This window comes from Anguilla anguilla, chromosome 5, assembly GCF_013347855.1.
Source record: "Anguilla anguilla isolate fAngAng1 chromosome 5, fAngAng1.pri, whole genome shotgun sequence".
Classification (NCBI taxonomy): Eukaryota; Metazoa; Chordata; class Actinopteri; order Anguilliformes; family Anguillidae; genus Anguilla; species Anguilla anguilla.
Genome location: NC_049205.1, coordinates 49,124,764 through 49,136,379, shown reverse-complemented (window position 1 = coordinate 49,136,379; position 11,616 = coordinate 49,124,764). Strand labels below are relative to the sequence as shown.

Below are 11,616 nucleotides of genomic sequence, written 5' to 3'. Positions count from 1 at the left end.
TTGTTTTTGTACAAAGTGCAATTTAATATTTTTATTTTAAAAACCTGCAAATGTAGTGACACCAAACGGCTACAGGTGTGGAAGGCACAGCGAAAGCATGGACACCGAGTGGACCCTCAAAAGCCTGTATACTACCGCAGTGTTTCACAAGCCTATTTTCCCTCATAACAGAATAAAAACGTGGAATGCCAAAGTAAACAAAACACAAACAGAAGACATCAATGATGAGGTGAGGATGGAGGGGATAACGGAGCAAAATATTTGGTCTCAGTCGAGCTGATGGACAAGCGTGTACATCTGTGCATTAGGCCTCTGGGGAGACTAACAGCTGTGGTGCTGTGCTGCCATACTTCATAGAAGTCGAGGGAGAAAAATCTCCCAGTGGCTGTTTCCTAAGACTTCAGTATTTTTGGAATGTGCGTCCATTTGTGATCCTCTCGGCCAATAAGCAAGCGGGGCTCAGGGCTCTGTCCCCTCCCCCCCGTCGCCGCGGTTGCTTTTGATGATGCCGTACTGCAGGGCCGTGTCCAGGCACTGCTCGGCCAGCTTGGCGACAGGGCCCTGCTCGGGAGCGCCCCCCTTGGCCAGCACGGAGAGGATCTCCAGCGCCTCGCTCTCCATGAGCTGCGTGGCCAGGTCCCGCTCGGCCCTCATCAGGTTGAGGGCGATGGCGGCCCCGCGGTGCTGCAGCTCCCGGCTGTCGCTCAGGAGCAGGGCCTGCAGGATCTCCAGCCAGTGGCTCGTCTGTGGGGCCAGGATAGAGCGGGCATAGAGCAGGGATAGAGCAGAGACAGAGCAGGGAGAGAGGAGAGAGAGAGCAGGGACACAGCAGGGAGAGCGCAGGGACAGAGCAGGGAGGGAGCAGGGAGAGAGCAGGGAGAGAGCAGGGTCAGAGCAGGGACAGAGCAGGGACAGAGCAGGGAGAGCGCAGGGACAGAGCAGGGAGGGAGCAGGGAGAGAGCAGGGACAGAGCAGGGACAGAGCAGGGACAGAGCAGGGAGAGAACAAGGAGAAAGCAGTGAGAGAGCACGCAAGGTCATCTCCAGCTAACCAGTTCCTCAATATCCAATATGCCGTCAGGCAATTGCACCTGTGATTTCAACTTCAATTTCCACAACAATTTGCTATTGTAACTGGCTGTGCTGTGCCGAATAGTTTTAGCTCCATATGGTACTATTTCTTCACAACGGACTCTCCTGGTGTATTTAGTCAGAAACGCAGGGACCCCAGAAGAAAATAATCCTTAAACCAACTCTAGTGTGATGCATCGGATTTCACATTTTGGAATTAATGTTACAAACTGGCCGCAGTCAAATGAAATAAAGGTTTGTTTAGCGGTACAGTGCAAGGGCTAGCGTGACGGTGTGGTGGTGGGGGAGGTGAAATGGCGTGTGCTCGCAGTGCGGGGGGGAGGCCCGCTCAAGCTGCACTCACGGTCCCGGGGACGCGAGCGCACAGCTCTGGCTGCTCGGACGTCAGCATGGCCAGGGTCCCCGCCGCGGCCTTCCTCAGCCGCTCGTCATCCTCGCCGCTGTACAGCACCAGCAGCTTCAGGCGGTCGTTCCCCGTGGCCACGAAAAGCTTCTGAACCTGAGGGGTACCGGACACTGGCCAATCAGAGACTCTCCTCTTCAATGGCCCCACCACGAACCCACTGGCAGCCAATACGCTCGTGCTAAAGGTCACTAGCAGGACCGATCCCCTGCATGTCAGGGTCTTGCATTTAGGGCCCTTTCTGGACCAGACAGCAGCCAATCAGAGACATGCATTGCCAAGATCAATGAGCAATCAATCAGACTCTCGTATAGTAGACCCTTTGTGCCACAATCAGCAGCCAATGAGAGATTCTTGTAGCCCAGTGGTTCTCAAACTCAGTCCAGGGGGCTCCCCTGTATATACTGGTTTTCCTTACAGCCAATCTCTTGCTCTGGTTGCTGAACACTTGCGCTTAAGTTCTTTCATAATGTTTTCCTTTAACCTGTTAATACAATGCAGGCTTGGCTCATTACCAGTTGCCTTCTTTGAATTCATTATCTACCATATTGTTAGACAGGCATCCACACATTCGGCAATTAGGTACCCTCTGATTCACCCCAGTCTTTAATTAGGTCAGTTAATTTTTATTCTTTTTACATAATTGTTTCCAATAAGAGCACAATGCGAATCTGGGATTTTTATTCTTCATGGCATGCGTAGTTATTTTTGACATAAATAATCCCTCAAAACATGAAAAGCACCTAATTAAGAAAAATTAACAGCTTCTTAAAATTGCACAATTAGAATTGCAATTGTGGTTGGAACAAAAACCAGCATACACAGGGGGCCCCAGGACCGAGTTTGAGAACCTCTGTTGTAGCCTGTTGTCAGCATGTAATTAAAGGCTCTTGTTTTCACTGGTCCTTGCTGAGTAATATTGCTGCGCTTTTGTCATAAAGCACTTTCCACGAGTGCACATTTCATTATTTCCTAAACTGCGCCCATTTTGAAAAGAAGCTAAAATGGAAGGAGTTTTCACGCGGGGCATCAGACTCACCTCAGTGCTTAAGACCAGGTTGCACATGCACTCTGTGGCTGCAGCGCGCACCAGATCGTGCTCCTCGAACATGTAGCCCTCCACTTTAGGCACCGCCTTCTCCTTTATGATCTTCTGCCTGTGGAACACAGAGTCGGTCCACACTCCTTAATGGCTTAATTAATCCAACGTGATGTTCTCTGTCGACCTTCATGACATCACAAAAGGGTAAGAGATTGTGCCACGACCACGACGGACAGACCTGAGCCTCTCGCTGATGCCCGCCAGGTTGGTGAGAGCCATGAGGGCCTCAAAGTTCTGCAGCAGGGTGCAGTCGAGGGTCAGCAGGCTGACCAGGGGCCGCACCACCTCGTAAACCTGCAGCCCAAACAGCCGGAGAGCAGCTAGTCACACACTGCTCTGCGTTACGCGTCAACACAACCCGCCGCTACGTCTCAGGCACGCGTGTGTACTCACAGCACGGTGCCGCTAGGACACAACACTGCAAACTAGAACTGAAAATGCACGGGTCACACATCGGCACACGTTTATGTAACGAGGTCTCTAAAGCAGTGTCGGGAGGTTGCTGTAATTCACGGCCCCGGTTGGCTGAGGGCAGGCTCGTTGGGCGTGGCCTCACCCTCTCTCCGGGGAAGGCGATCTCTGGGTTTGACGTGATGGTGATTTTGGCCAGGGCCTGCGCCGCTTTGGTCTTGCCCATGTCCGTCCCCTCGGACGCGAGCGGGATGAGGGCCTGGGGAGAAGGACACGCCCAGTTAAGCACAGCACCCGCTGCGTGAAGCCAAAGAACAAGCGCTCGCTTTTCATACGCCACTCCATGGTCATGTGATCAGGGACAGTGCTTCTCTTACTTTCCCACCACCCTGTGCCACCACTGTGCCCCTGTCCTCCTGTCTGTCCACCAGCGCCAAGAACACCCTGTCAAAAGAGAGAGAGGCGTGTCAGAAAAGCAGAAAGGTTGAAACGGTGACACGCTGTTGAGAGGAACAAAAGGAACAAAAGACTTTCTTTCCAAGGAGAAGTGCCAGCTCTTGGAACAGTAATGCACCCCATGGTCCAGAATTAAAACCTGATATACACAGTGGGCCACATCACTAAGAGAGAAGGAAATGCACACGCACACACACACACTTCAGAGGAAATGCATACATACACACACACACACACACACACACACACACACACACACACACACACGCACACACACACACACAAACTCCTCAGAGGAAATGCACACTAGGCTGCACTCTCCCAATCAAAATCAGGGGGGGGGGTATGAGATGGGGCATTATACCCTGGAAGACTAAGTAAGTGAAGGACTAAAGAGCCGGGATGGACAGAGACTGACGTGCGAGGGATCGGTGAGCGCTGCTCGAGCAGGACCCACCTGGAGACGCACTCTCGGCACGCGTCTGTGAGCGCCGGGCTCTCCTGCTTCACCATGCACACCAGCGCCGACACCACCCCGGCCTCCAGCAGCTTGGCCAGCCGCTGCTGTATGAAGGGCGGAGCGTCCTGAGGAGCACACACACACACAGACACACGCACACACACGTCAGTGACAGCACCACGGTGAAGACTCGTGTTCTGTGGGCACGCTGGTCATCCGCAGCGGCTACCTTGGGGTGCTCCTCAGGCACGTGCTGCTTGGCGTACTTGGCCAGCTCCACCATCTGGGGGTCAGGCTTGTCCACGTCGTAGCTGTTGGTGCAGTTGACCAGCGTGGAGCCCACAGCAAACAGCACCGTCTTATCCTCGGACTGCACGGGCAGGCAATGGCGGGAGGAAGAAAAGGCAGGGTTATTATCGGCACCATTCATATCAGATGACCAGCAGTGCTTTGAACGGACTTAATGCATTCATGGCCATGAATAACTGTACAAAATGAGTATTATACCTTATCGGACCTGTGTTTTGTATTTGTTCCAATGACCTTTGGTATGCACTTATTGTACGTCGCTTTGAATAAAAACGTCTGCTAAACAAAGGTAATGTAAATGTAATGTGTGCTCTTGAGGACCTTTGCTAACTGGAACATGGCTGACAGGGCGTGGCCGTCTTCGGCCAGCTCCTCCTTCACGTCGGCGTCGAAGGTGAGATAGGCCAGGCCCTCGACGGCCCAGCGGCGGGAGTTCTGGGGCAGAGACTCGTTACACAGCCACCTGCGCCGGGAACAGACGCGTCAGAGCGCTGCCAAGTCAAACGGCTCCCCCTTGTGGCAATAAACATTTTCCTTTTGATGCATCTACACATGAAGGGCTCCAATGGTTCGCTTAATATTGCTTACTTTAGGGAGTCTCCGTTTAATAATATCACTTTATGTGAACCTTTTGCTGCGATCCTTGCCAACATCAAACTGTGTGTCAGAAACGCACTAACGGGACATTAGGAAGCAGGTATTGCATCACTGATTTCCCCAGATTCTGCCGGTAATGAGATCCGGGAATCTCTGTTAGCCCATTTCTATAAATACATTTATGGCTGCATTTGAGAGATGAGGCAAAACACACACATACTTCCTGCACTGCTTGGCCAGTTTTAGAGTTGATCCTTCCGCGAACTGCTTCATGCTAAAGTCAGTCCCTCCGGCCGAGCCCAGCTTACACAAACCCTGCAAAACACACGCACATGCGCACACGAAATGTTGTTGAAATGTGTTGACTTGCCACTTCTTACAGTACACAAGATGTCCCGAATAGCCCTAGCCCAGCACCTTAGGCTGTTGGGTCCGTTCAAGTGCCACACTCACCACTAAGGCACGCACTCTGATCCTGTCATTCTCACTCTTCTTGTAGAGGTCTTTAAGCAGCGACACTCCATTGGTGGTGATGAATGAGGCCCTCTTAGCCTTGCCTGCTGCGTGTATAAGAGCTTCTACCGCCACCTGCTGGTGGGTCAGGTCCTGTGACGCGCACAAGGAGATGATGGTGTCCATGACGCCTGACATCTCCAGGGTCCGGTTGCCAACGTCACTGGGCCCCTGCAGCAGCACTGACACGGTCTGAATAGCACGCAGTTTGCTCTCCATCCCTGAAGAGTCAAAGTGACGCCTGCACAGAAAAAAAAAGAAAAACACTGTCACAACAGCACATCAGTACAGAGGTTTCCAGAACTTTCCAAGGCCCCATAAAATGACCCCACCTCAATAAAACCATTAACATTTCACACTTATCAAGCACCCTGCACAGGAATATTAGGTGTTGGATAAAGACGTTGAATGTTACCCATTTTATGGCCATGGGACCTTTTATGGGGCGTTTGAAGGCTTAGGTGAAAAAGGGGTTTAAGAAAATCTTTAATAAGTTTAGGAAAAAGCCAGAAGGTAATGGAGTGAAGTGCAATGTAGTAGGTATGTATTATTTAATTTTAAAGAAAAAGAAGGTATGAATTACAAAAATATATTGCTAAGCATACCGTTGTGAAGACAGACTGAAAGTAGTGTGCTCTTTCAAGTTCCCCAAAATAGAGATTTATGTGTCCAAACTAAATAAAAATGAGCTTAGGGACATTCTATTCAAATATTAACAATCATTCAACTTCACCAATTTTCATTTCAACATAACCATCTACAAATATTGCAAAAATTATCCCACAGAAAAGGGAGCCATGAACAGTGCAGCCATGAACAGTGACAAGTGCAAAAGCAATTATTTTAGCTTAATGTAATACCAATTTTCTCCATTTGTTTTCCAAGCGTTAGTCCAAAAAGCACTCTACTACACTAAACTACTATAACTACCATTCCCAATTTAATGTCATTGGAGTGGGAGGAAAAACTCACAAAGGCTCCCACAGCCCATTACCGATTAAAATTATAACTAGCCTATCCTACTGCATGATTTTGCTGGACAAACCCCTCTCCTTCCCAAACTCACTGGACATATTCCTCACAGAGACGGTTGAAGTTCTCTCTCTCTCCGTCACTCTTCAGATCATCATAGAGTTTGCTCAGCAGGACCGAGCAGCTCATATGGGTGTTATCGGTGAGGGGCGGTCCATTGGAGAGCTCAGGGACAGTACCTCCAACCTCGAGTATCTTTTTGAGTCCTGGGGAAAATCAGGAAACAGTCCAAAAGAGAACAAGCAGTAAGAGTACTTTATAGTGTCATGATGTATAATAATAATAATAATAATAATAATAATAATAATAACGCTCACCTTGGTCTATAACCCACAGAGTGAGGGAGTTGTCAGGGTGCTTCTTAGACTTGCGGGGGACCTGTTTGACCAGCAGGTTAATGGAACTGTCCCGACCGGGCCCAGACACCTTGCACATTGTCATCATCTCCACAAGGTGGCGCAGCATCGAGCGAAGTTCACGAGACGGCTCTGCAGTGCAAAGTAACCATCAAAACAGGATATAAGAAATGACAACAGGGCAGAGACAAAGAAATGAGAACAAAATAGAATAAAATAAATAAAAATGAAAAAAAATAAGTGATATTACTTAGTTGGTTATTAGTTGTAGGCCAGGTTAAACGGTAAGTTAGGTTCAGTTTCATCATAAAAAAGGCCACCGATTCTACTTTGCAGAGGGATTTAGGTATGTGTTCCATAATACCGGTGCATAAAATGAAAAACTGCTTTCTCCACTCCCCTTATGTAAAACCTTTTGTGCATTTAAAATGCCTGCAGAGGAGGATCTAAGAGCAAGTGACAGAACCTAAAATGATAGGCAGTTAGAAATACAGGAAGGTGCCATACCATTCAGAGCTTTATACACCAGTACAGAGGTGTCCAGCCCAGGTCCTGGAGAACCACAGCGTCTGCTGCTTTTTATTTTTATTTGTCACTTAATTGATAAGTTAAATCAGCTCATTACAGTTAACTCCCCTCTAACCCCTGCTCTCCTGGGTCTAAAGTGGCTGTTGTATTTCAGGTGAAAACATAAAACATGAGACCCTGCAGCTCCCCAGGACCAGGGTTGGCCACCGCTGCACCACTAAAAGGACCTTTAAATCAATTCTAAAAGAAACAGGGAGCTATTGCAGTGCAGATAAAATGGCACAAAAAGGAAATCTAATCTTGTTATTACTGTAACACGTCACAAAGAGATGTATTTTTCCAAAAGAAGGGTCTATATGTGGTGTTGCTGGCATACCTGGAAGAATGGCCTCGTCTTTGCCTCGCACTTCTCGCCTCATGCCCTCAGTCAAAGCCTCAAACATCACCTGCAGGAGGTGGTGAGCAGCGAGCGAGACAGCCTCGCCCCCGGAGCCCATCACCGCACACAGCCCCTCCATGCCCAGCTCATTCACAATCACCATGGTCTGCCAGGGAGAGGGGAAACGGCAACCAATGAGCTATCCTTCCATACACTCCTGCACCTCTCGATTTGCATTCACATTCAAGCTAGTATTTGTGGGTGAGCAGCGCCACGTCCGGTCATTTTAACAGCACACAGACCGCCTGTACGAGAACAACTGACCAGTACTCACTCTGGACTGGTGCCCGGTGCAGAGGCCAACCAGAGTCCTCAGAGCGGAAAGCACGACGTCCTCCTGCTGTGACTGCAGCAGCGTCTGGAGGAGCTTCACTCCGTCGTTTCGGAAGATCTGCTCTGCCCCGGCCTCCTCCCGGGAGAGCACCACCAGATTCTGAGCTGCCTGCGTGAGGAGAGGGAAACTGAAGCTCTCACTCTGCTCGAGCGCACAACAGCGGGCCATCGAGAAACTGGAGAGACAACCGACGCGCGGCCTCCTCGGTTACCTTCTGCCTGTCAGGGGGCTGCGCAGACGTGTCCAGGAGGAGTTTGAACATTTGTTGCACGCGAGCATCTGTAGAAGAAAGCTGCATGGCCTGCGGTAAAGATCAACACAATATATAATGAGCCGAGTGCCGTCAATGTGAAAAATGTAACTGCAATTGAATGCAAGTAAACATTGTGGATTTAAAAGCTACCTTTTGCTGGATCTGGGCACCAAGTTGTCGAAGCATGTCCTGGAAGGCCTTGTTCTTGGGATCCAGTTGCGCACACTTCTGGGCGTCTAAAAACGCCTGGTCCAGTCGGCCCAGTTTCTGCATGGCCTGAGTGCGCCGGAACCGAGCTTTCACATCGCCTGGATCTGTATCTAGTGCTGGACAGAGAGGTCGACATGGAATTAGGGCTCAGCAAATATGTGCTTATGTAAATTTAAGGGCTTTCAATCATACCTTTGGAAGCATCCGCCTCTGCTTTGGTGTAGTCCTCCAGTTTGAGGTAACATGCAGCTCTGTTGCGGTACAAGATGGCACTCTCTGACTGGTTACCACTTAGATTTAGTGCCTTAGTGTAGCAGCACAGGGCTCCCTCGATATTACCATTCTTGAAGTGGCTGTTCCCCTCCTCCCTCAAGGAAGCAGGGTCCTATATTAGAAGGGGCACAGCACTATCAGGATCGGTCTTCTTTCCAACAAGAACACACACTCGTTAAAACCAACATAGACGGTAGCTTTCTTCCACATACATGCAAAAGATATGGAAAATAACGGAGACCTAAGTCTTCAATTTCCAGACTTCCAGGCTGTTGAACAATAACACAACAATCTTGCAAGTAGCTACACATAGCAACAAGGTTTAACAAATGCCATGTTACCCCGCTTGCAGCAAGGCAATGTATCAGATAACGTTGTCAGCCGGCTGACGACGCAGATATGCTTCGCTGCAGTAAATAATTGAGCGAACCAAGATTGTGGCTATCAAACAAACGCTACCTAGTTAGTTACAGTGTGATAGCTACTTCAAGTCAACTCACCTTTTCCTCGCGGTTTACATTCATTCTTACGTGCACCAGGACGCTTTGCTAAGGTCTCACTGTATGTGACGCGAACGCTGAGGCTCCTTTCAGCTTCAGCAGTATTATCGCCAATAACCTTGTTTCCTTGTTTAACTATCTTTATTTGAACTTTATTTATGTTTTAACTATACAGTCTTATTTTACGATGAGCAATTATACCAGAAATCATCCCAGCGTCTATATTGAAAGTCTCCCCTTCTTCCTGAAGATGGGTGCCATATGATGACGTACTTGCGCAGCGCCACCTTTTCCCGGCGTTCCATAACCATAAAAGGTAACAGGAGTTATGCTAACTTATTTTATTACATAGAATAGGAATGCTGTTGTTTTTATTTCTTTTTCTGAGTTTGTTGACAATCATTATTGCTTTCAGAAATGCCTTTCAATTTTATTGATAATACAATCCTTTCACCTCACGAGACAGGGTATCAGATTCTAACATTTGTCCGCGATATTTTTTTATGCAAATTATTTTTAATAAAGCGAGCTAAAACTATAAAGATATCTCTTGTTTTAATGGAAAAATGGCCATGGATTCGTAACAGCAACCAGTATGTATTTGCAATAGGCAAGAGATCGTGGGCGAAAGAGTTAGCCTAACACTTCCTAGGTAGTTACTGCCAATACGCGTGGATTATTGCTGCATATTGAAGGATGATTTGCCTATAAATAAACCCTTTCCATCGAAGACACAACTACATTATTATTAACTCTGAAATTAACAACTTAGTATTTATTAGTATTAATTATATATTAAAATATATTAAATTGGTGTTATGGGGAAGCATGAATGGCCTATATGCATTAGCCTACATTATCCTCATACCCTCTTGTTGCTCATTTTAGAAGGGCCTTCAGGGATCTTGCGATGTAGTAGAGCTAACTCCCTGTTGCCATGGTATCGCTGCCGCTTCTTGTCACGGGGGAATAGGATACTTTTCACCCATCGAGGGCAGGTGATGTACTTCCTCAAAGCTGCTGTCACCGTGAGTCCTCGCAAGCGGCAAAACCACAGGAAATCAGTCACCATCAGGACCAGCACCAGAGCCCCATAGAGGAGGACAACCACGAGGGAGAGTGGTCTGCTGCTGGGCAACAGAGCACAGTGATCACACACTGGAACTGTTCTCCCCGTCTCCTGGCCACTGCATTAAGATTTTTGTGTGATCAAGAACTAGAAGGAGTTAAGTGATAACTGTGATTATCAAATTTTATCATAAAAAGATATGCATTTTGTATAATGGTAGGATTAGAACTATGGTATTTAATTTGTTCGCATTTGCACTGTATTGTTTGTAGGAATGTAAAACTAAAAATATAGAATGCAAATTACTAGGTAGTGTAATTATGTTAAAATGTAAGAATAACTGAATCCAGAGCACTTACTTAGAGTACTTTTAACCCAAGCTCTCGAAGCCATCACATGAGTTTATTACAAACTGTGACATCTGTTTGTGAAATGGGCTTGGTAGCTCAATTAATTATTGAGGCTATACATCAGCTCAAATATCCCTCTTAACAGCGTGAACAACATCCCTTAACACCAATCAACATAACTCAAGTAAAGTTCTGACTATATTCATAGGTTTAAAATGTCTGGTTGCTGTGCCACTATAACTGACCTGTGAACCAGCTCTGTGGGACTGACTTCTGTTAGGCTAATGTTCATGATATGTTGGAACTGTGATTGGTTGCAGCACTGTTTGAGGCTCTCTCCTTGCCAGCAGCAGTAGGATTGCTCTGGGGTGTCTGAGAGACGAGGGCAGTAGAACCCTGTGTGATGAACCCCTTGGGGATCCCAATATCCTTCACAGAGCATAACAGCGCTATAGAGACACCCTGAAGAAAGAAGAAAGTGAAGAATCCAGGGAAGTGCAGTGTCTTTCTGAGGAAGAAGATGTATGGTATTTCACAATATAATCATTTTCATACAACTAATATATAACTAGAGAATAATAACAATAATGAACATACTAATCGATAGTGGCAACATTATATTATACATTCTGTTATTTTTTCAGCACTATGTAATATGCCAAGTATTTTCATTATGCATACAGAAACTGTTGTTTTCCAGAATGCGCATCACATTTCAGACAATTTCTTTCTTTGGCTAGCTGAAATAAGTTACACTACATATGAAATTCGCCGAGGACACACAGTTTATCATAACATCTTGCTCTGAAAAGAGTTCCCTGGCATCTTAAATGACAACAGACAGTCAGACGGACAAACTTATTTTGTTTATAGATCATTGAAAGAACATTACATTCTAATTTTACAATGCAGTGAATTAAACACATTTTT

The 11,616-nt window shown here is 47.2% G+C and overlaps 1 protein-coding gene across 3 annotated transcripts; it reads right to left on the bottom strand.

The window, feature by feature from the left end:
* On the bottom strand, window positions 1-11,057 carry LOC118228342 (protein unc-45 homolog A-like). Of its 3 annotated transcripts, none has more exons than XM_035419801.1 (20): window positions 10,932-11,057; window positions 10,136-10,397; window positions 8,687-8,879; window positions 8,435-8,610; window positions 8,243-8,332; window positions 7,972-8,139; window positions 7,635-7,803; window positions 6,692-6,862; window positions 6,409-6,580; window positions 5,283-5,583; window positions 5,050-5,144; window positions 4,554-4,695; window positions 4,153-4,293; window positions 3,921-4,048; window positions 3,385-3,451; window positions 3,153-3,266; window positions 2,775-2,890; window positions 2,534-2,651; window positions 1,435-1,590; window positions 1-744 (listed from the first exon to the last, which is right to left on the bottom strand). In XM_035419801.1, exons 1-20 carry the CDS (start codon window positions 10,976-10,978, stop codon window positions 460-462), a joined length of 3,111 nt encoding a protein of 1,036 aa, XP_035275692.1. In that variant the 5' UTR covers window positions 10,979-11,057; the 3' UTR covers window positions 1-459. The 3 variants fall into 3 exon arrangements, with proteins under 3 accessions (XP_035275692.1, XP_035275693.1, XP_035275694.1); XM_035419802.1 differs by having other exon boundaries at window positions 10,136-10,394; XM_035419803.1 differs by lacking the exons at window positions 10,136-10,397; window positions 10,932-11,057 and adding an exon at window positions 9,268-9,598.
* Between the last annotated feature and the right edge of the window lie 559 nt (window positions 11,058-11,616).

Coding starts and splice junctions, on each gene's coding strand:
- LOC118228342 (XM_035419801.1), bottom strand. CDS start 10,978: ATGAACATTAGCCTAACAGAAGTCAGTCCCACAGAGCTGGTTCACAG. Junction 4,049..4,152: donor TGCCTGAGGAGCACCCCAAG/GTAGCCGCTGCG, acceptor TGTGCTCCTCAG/GACGCTCCGCCCTTCATACA. Junction 745..1,434: donor GCGCTCGCGTCCCCGGGACC/GTGAGTGCAGCT, acceptor CTGGCCCCACAG/ACGAGCCACTGGCTGGAGAT.